Source organism: Coregonus lavaretus (genome assembly GCF_964263955.1).
Source record: "Coregonus lavaretus genome assembly, chromosome: 24".
Lineage (NCBI taxonomy): Eukaryota > Metazoa > Chordata > Actinopteri > Salmoniformes > Salmonidae > Coregonus > Coregonus lavaretus.
Window position 1 is genome coordinate 41,743,429 of NC_140011.1, and position 7,886 is coordinate 41,751,314.

The 7,886-nt window shown below is 44.1% G+C and overlaps 1 protein-coding gene across 1 annotated transcript in view; it reads right to left on the bottom strand.

The window, feature by feature from the left end:
- The window catches only part of LOC311100330 (replication protein A 70 kDa DNA-binding subunit-like), a 121,039-nt gene that overhangs the window by 76,127 nt on the left and 37,026 nt on the right, over positions 1 to 7,886 (bottom strand). Inside the window, exons 8-9 of the mRNA XM_084141216.1 lie at positions 5,726 to 5,828; positions 4,744 to 4,812 (exon numbers count right to left, since the gene is read on the bottom strand). Coding sequence (XP_083997342.1) covers positions 4,744 to 4,812; positions 5,726 to 5,828 — 172 coding nt within the window. The remainder of the gene's footprint in view (positions 1 to 4,743; positions 4,813 to 5,725; positions 5,829 to 7,886) is intronic.

Below are 7,886 nucleotides of genomic sequence, written 5' to 3' on the forward strand. Positions count from 1 at the left end.
TTTACATACACTAAGTTGACTGTGCCTTAGAAGCTTCTGATAGGCTAATTGACATCATTTGAGTCAATTGGAGGTGTACCTGTGGATATATTTCAAGGTCTACCTTCAAACTCAGTGCCTCTTTGCTTGACATCATGTGAAAATCAAAAGAAATCAGCCAAGACTTCAGAAAAAAGTCTGGTTCATCCTTGGGAGCAATTTCCAAATGCCTGAAGGTACCACGCTCATCTGTACAAACAATAGTACACAAGTATAAACACCATGGGACCATGCAGCTGTCATACCGCTCAGGAAGGAGACGCGTTCTGTCTCCTTGGTGCGAAAAGTGCAAATCAATCCCAGAACAACAGCAAAGGACCTTGTGAAGATGCTGGAGGAAACAGGTACAAAAGTATCTATATCCACAGTAAAACAAGTCCTGTATCGACATAACCTGAAAGGCCGCTCAGCAAGGAAGTAGCCATTTCTCCAAAACCGCCATAAAAAAGCCAGACTACGGTTTGCAACTGCACATGGGGACAAAGATCGTACTTTTTGGAGAAATGTCCTCTGGTCTGATGAAACAAAAATAGAACTGTTTGGCCATAATGACCATCGTTATGTTTGGAGGAAAAGGGGTGCTTGCAAGCCGAAGAACACCATCCCACCGTGAAGCACGGGGGTGGCAGTATCATGCTGTGGGGGTGCTTTACTGCAGGAGGGACTGGTGCACTTCACAAAATAGATTGCATCATGAGGAAGGAAAATTATGTGGATATATTGAAGCAACATCTCAAGACATCAGTCAGGAAGTTAAAGCTTGGTCGCAAATGGGTCTTCCAAATGGACAATGACCCCAAGCATACTTCCAACGTTGTGGCAAAATGGCTTAAGGACAACAAAGTCAAGGTATTGGAGTGGCCATCACAAAGCCCTGACCTCAATCCTATAGAACATTTGTGGGCAAAACTGAAAAAGCATGTCCGAGCAAGGAGGCCTACAAACCTGACTCAGTTACACCAGCTCTGTCAGGAGGAATGGGCCAAAATTCACACAACTTATTGTGGGAAGCTTGTGGAAGACCACCCGGAACGTTTGACCCAAGTTAATGCAAATATTCCGGGTAGCCATGATTAGCTGTTCAGGAGTCTTATGGCTTGGGGGTAGAAGCTGTTAAGAAGCCTTTTGGACCTAGACTTGGCGCTCCGGTACCGCTTGCCGTGCGGTAGCAGAGAGACCAGTCTATGGCTAGGTTGGCTAGAGTCTTTCATAATTTCTAGGGCCTTCCTCTGACACCGCCTGGTATAGAGGTCCTGGATGGCAGGAAGCTTGGCCCCAGTGATGTACTGGGCCGTACGCAGTACCCTCTGTAGTGCCTTATGGTCGGAGGCCGAGCAGTTGCCATACCAGGTGGTGATGCAACCAGTCAGGATGCTCTTGATGGTGCAGCTGTAGAAACTTTTGAGGATCTGAGGACCCATGCCAAATCTTTTCAGTCTCCTGAGGGGGAATAGGCTCTTCATGACTGTCTTGGTGTGTTTGGACCATAATAGTTTGTTGGTGATGTGGACACCAAGAAACTTGAAGCTCTCAACCTGTTCCACTACAGCCCCTTCGATGAGAATGGGGGCGTGCTCAGTCATCTTTTTTTTCCTGTAGTCCCACAATCATCTCCTTTGTCTTGAGCACGTTGAGGGAGAGGTTGTTGTCCTGGCACCACACTGCCATCTCTCCCTTCCTCCTTCATTTAAACTATGTAGAGATAATAGGGATGTTATTAGAATATCCAAACGGACGTTAGTATTCCAATACTTGTGTGAGTATTCATTTTTGCAACAGAAAACAATTATAGACCTATTTTAACCCTGAAAAGGCTTTTTCTAAATTACATTAAATTAAATATCTATGTGACATTTCAAATTATTAATTTAATAAAACAACAAACTTTTCAATGTAGTTTTTATGAGGTGCGCCCCATAAAAAGACCAGCAGCCGACCAGTAGCCGACCGGCAGCCGACCAGTAGCCGACCAGTAGCCGACCGGTAGCCGACCGGTAGCCTTTACGTGTGTAGCTTGTTGTTGTTTATGTTGGCCAATCAAAGCGGCAAAGGGGATCAATGTGTAGCAAGTGGAGTGAGAGTTCATTAATGCAACGCAAGATGGAATAAATTACGGAATTAAAAGTTAGCGAAATGAGAAGGAGTAGGCTACAACGAGCAACTAACAGGTAGGCTGATGTTTAATCTGAATAGAGTCGGGGAGAAAGCACAGCGTGTAGCCTCAATTAGCATAGCTAGCTAGCTTCTCTAGGCTATTCCAGTCAAAACAGGCACTATTATACAGATGCAGTATCTTAATTTTAGTTTCTCAAAGCAGGAAAATAATCCTGCAGCAACAGGAAATGTAAATTTTGTAAAAAGAAATTACCCCTTTTTGTGATATCCAATTGGTTGTTACAGTTTTTTCCCATCACTGCAACTCCCGTACGGACTCGGGAGAAGCGATTGTTGAGAGCCATGCGTCCTTCGAAACATGACCCTGCCAAGCCGCGCTGCTTCTTGACACACTGCTCGCTTAACCCGGCTGCACCAATGTGTCGGAGGAAACACTGTACAACTGGCGACCAAAGTCAGCGTGCATGCACTCGGCCCGCCACAGAAGTCGCTAGAGCGCGTTGGGACAAGGACATCCCGGCCGGCCAAGCCCACCCCTAACCCGAACAACGCTGGGCCAATTGTGCGCCGCCTCATGGGTCTCCCGGTCGCGGCCGGCTGCGACACAGCCTGGGATCAAACCTGGGTCTGTAGTGATGCCTCAAGCACTGCGATGCAGTGCCTTAGACCGCTGCGCCACTCGGGAGGCCTGGGAAATGTGAATTATTGTGCGGATTATAATTAATGGACATTTTTGTAGGGGTTGACACATTTTTAGTTAGGGGAAATCAAGGCTGACATTTTGAAATTATCCCTTTTGAAGTTTTTCTAAACCGTGAATACACTGCAAGTTTTAATTTCCTGCTCTAGCTGCTACTAGTTAGCTAGTCTTGGCTGTAGCTGCTACAAGTTAGCTAGTCTTGGCTGTAGCTGCTACAAGTGAATTAGTCTTGGCTGTAGCTGCTACAAGTTAGCTAGTCTTGGCTCTAGCTGCTACAAGTTAGCTAGTCTTGGCTGTAGCTGCTACAAGTTAGCTAGTCTTGGCTGTAGCTGCTACAAGTTAGCTAGTCTTGGCTGTAGCTGCTACAAGTTAGCTAGTCTTGGCCTAGGTGCCTTGCGCTCTCTCTCCCTCTGTCTTCTCACTCCCATCTCACTGGCCCCCCCTGCTGCTGCCAGCCTCTCTCCTTCGCCTAGCAGCACTCAGGTAAAAAACGTAAGTAAAAAAATAACAACAACACATTAATATCCGGATATCCCACTAAAATTCATGATACTATTCGAATAGTGAAATTATTTCAACCCCCCATCCCTAAGAGATAAGGGTGTCAAACTAATGTAATAGCATTCTCATCCAATGAGCTACCACTCACATCCCTGTCAATGGCAGACCAGATAGAGACATTCATTTATTTATTTTATATATATATATATATGTATTTATATTTTATAGGGCAATAGGGCACAAATGGAATCTTTAATTGAGTTATTATTGAACAATTTTAAGAGACTGAAGAGAAAGCTGTACACGCACATGTGTTTTACAAGTACAGTCAAGTATAATCTAGTAGGCCTACATATCAGGGTTGGATCAATTCTACTTAAATTCCAGTCCATTCTGGAAGTATACTAAAATTCAATGCTTTTCAATTACGAAAGATTTGGAATTAAAATGTTGTTTACTTTCTGAATTGAATAGAATTTAAATGGAATTGACCCCAACCCTGGTATGTACACCTGCTGTATGTCCTATTCCAGTAGTGATCATAGGACACCTCACTGTGAAAGACAAAGCAATGATCATAGGACACCTCAGAGTGAAAGACAAAGCAATGATCATAGGACACCTCACAGTGAAAGACAAAGCAATGATCATAGGACACCTCACTGTGAAAGACAAAGCAATGATCATAGGATGCCTCAATGTGAAAGATAAAGCAATGATCATAGGACACCTCACTGTGAAAGACAAAGCAATGATTATAGGACACCTCACTGTGAAAGATAAAGCAATGATCATAGGACACCTCACTGTGAAAGACAAAGCAATGATCATAGGACACCTCACTGTGAAAGATAAAGCAATGATCATAGGACACCTCACTGTGAAAGACAAAGCAATGATCATAGGACACCTCACTGTGAAAGACAAAGCAATGATCATAGGACACCTCAGAGTGAAAGAGAAAGCAATGATCATAGGACACCTCACTGTGAAAGACAAAGCAATGATCATAGGACTCCTCAATGTGAAAGATAAAGCAATGATCATAGGACACCTCACTGTGAAAGACAAAGCAATGATCATAGGACACCTCACTGTGAAAGACAAAGCAATGATCATAGGACACCTCAATGTGAAAGATAAAGCAATGATCATAGGACACCTCACTGTGAAAGGCAAAGCAATGATCATAGGACACCTCACTGTGAAAGATAAAGCAATGATCATAGGACACCTCACTGTGAAAGATAAAGCAATGATCATAGGACACCTCATTGTGAAAGATAAAGCAATGATCATAGGACACCTCAGTGTGTGAGTATCTCTTCTCTGTAGATCCAGTCAGGACAGAGGTATGGTATGGTAAGAGTCAGTACAGACAGACTCACCTTGCCCGTCTCCAGCAGAGAGAAGAACTTGTCCACTTCCTTGTTGAAGGCTGTTACTCTGATCTCTCCCTGTCAATCACAGAGACACTGTCAGCACAGCGTCAATCAACAGTTTACTGAGAAACTGTCACACACACGTGCATGCACACACACACACACACACACACACAAAACTGTCAGCAGTGTCAATCAATCAGAAACTATAAACTACTACACAGTAGATAGTCGTCTGATATACAGAGACATCGAAGGAGACAGAAAATATGAGGACTAGACTAGAAGAACAAACACACACACACAGACACACACACACACACACACACACACACACACACACACACACACACACACACACACACAGACACACACACACCCACACACAGAGACACACACACCCCCACACACACACACACACACACACACACACACACACACCCACACACGCCCACACACCCACACACAGACACACACACACAGACACACACGCCCACACACCCACACACAGACACCCACACCCACACACACGCCCACACCCACACACACGCCCACACACCCACACCCACACACAGAGACACACACACACCCACACACAGAGACACACACACCCCCACACACACACACACACACACACACACACACACACACCCACACACGCCCACACACCCACACACAGACACACACACACACACACACACACGCCCACACACCCACACACAGACACCCACACCCACACACACGCCCACACCCACACACACGCCCACACACCCACACCCACACACAGACACCCACACCCACACACCCACACACCCACACACACACACACACAGAGACACACACACACACACGCCCACACACAGACACCCACACAGAGACACACACGCCCACACAGACACCCACACACAGACACCCACACACAGACACACACGCCCACACAGACACCCCCACACAGACACCCACACCCACACAGGAGAGTCATACTCACGCTCTTGTCCACGATCTCGAAGGAGAACAGTCTTCCCTCTGCTCTTGAGTTTCTCCAGGTACGGATGCTGCTCTTATTGGTGACCCGGGCCCTGATGGTCCATCTGAGGAGGACATGGAGAGAGAGAGAGTTAGAGTTAGGGAGAGAGAGAGATAGTTCGAGTTAGGGAGAGAGAGAGAGTTAGAGTTAGGGAGAGAGAGAAAGTTAGAGTTAGGGAGAGAGAGAGAGTTAGAGTTAGGGAGAGAGAGAGAGTTAGAGTTAGGGAGAGAGAGAGAGTTAGAGTTAGGGAGAGAGAGAGAGAGAGAGAGAGAGAGAGAGTTAGAGTTAGGGAGAGAGAGAGAGTTAGAGTTAGGGAGAGAGAGAGAGTTAGAGTTAGGGAGAGAGAGAAAGATTCTGCTCTTATTGGTGACCCGGGCCCTGATGGTCCACCTAGGAAGGGGGGTGGGGGGAGAGGGGCCTGGTCATATTACACACCATTTAGCCCATATATTTACTTACAGAGTACAGAAAGGGGGCAAGATAGACCCGCTATTTACGCAGATGAGGTCAAATAGTACATGCAGTACTTATGATTTATGAATAAAGGTCTTATTTGTTGGTATTCATTGAAACATGCTGTTTGTTAACATAGTAAATAACTGGTAAGGTAATTACCAGTTGAAAGAGTACAATAAAATAAAGTGTTACAGAATTCCTTTTATTCATTAGCATCCAAGCTAAGCTCACACGCCCCACTGTACACCCAACAGGAAGAACAGGGAGAAGAACACTGAAAGAAAAAAGAAAAACAATAATAATATAATATATGCCATTTAGCAGACGCTTTTATCCAAGTCATGCGTGCATACATTTTTACGTATGGGCGGTCCCGGGAATCAAACCCACTATCCTGGCGTTGCAAGTGCCATGCTCTACCAACTGAGCTACAGAGGACCAATAATTGTTTACATTTCCAGTTCCACCATTAACACCCATGGAACCTCCTTCACTTTCTGTTAACTTTGTTTCCACAGCTGACTACAGAATTCAGTAGGGTTCCGTCCCAAGTGGCACCCTACTCCCTATATAGCGCACTACTTTTGACCAAGGCCCATGGGGCTAAATAGGGAGAAGAGTGCCATTTGGGATGCATGTCAGACAGTTTTCTAACACCTGGATGATGCATTTAGAAATCCACTCAGTAGTACATTAAAGGGGATATCAGCAGTTCCTACATCAATTTTTGGACTTATAAATGTATGATATGTACCCATTTATTCTTGAAGAATATAACTTATAAATGCCTAATGAAACCGAAATAAGCTTGTTACACCCCTTCACTTTTTCCACATGTTGTTGTGTTACAGCCTGAATTTAAAATGGATAAAATTGAGATTTCTTGTCACTGGCCTACACACAATACCCCATAATGTCAAAGTGGAATTATGTTTTTTTTTTTTTACCTTTTACAAATTCATAAAAAATGAAAAGCTGGAATGTCTTGACTCAATAAGTATTCAACCCCTTTGTTATGGAAAGCCTAAATAAGTTCAGGAGTAAACATGTGCTTAACAAGTCAAATAATAAGTTGCATGGACTCACTCTGTGTGTAATAATAGTGTTTAACATGATTTTTGAATGACTACCTCATCTCTGTACCCCACACATACAATTATCTGTAAGGTCCCTCAGTCGAGCATTGAATTTAAAACACAGATTCAACCACAAAGACCAAGGAGGTTTTCCAATGCCTCAAAAAGAAGAGCACCATTTAGTGGATGGTTAAAAATTAAAAAGCAGACATTGAATATCCCTTTGAGCATGGTGAAGTTATTAATTACACTTTGGATGGTGTATCAAAACACCCAGTCACTAGATACAGGCGTCCTACCTAACTCAAGTTGTCGGGAAGGAGTTTAATGGCTGTGATAGGACAAAACTGAGGATGGATCAACAACACTGTAGTTTACTCCACAATACTAACCTAATTGACAGAGTGAAAAGAAGGAAGACTGTACAGAACAAAAATATTCAAAAAACATGCATCCTGTTTGCAAAAAGGCATTCAAATAATACTGCAAAGAATGTGGCAAAGCTTTTAACTTTTTGTTCTGAATTCAAAGTGTACTGTTTGGGGCAAATCCAATACAACACATTACTGAGTACCACTCTCCATATTTTC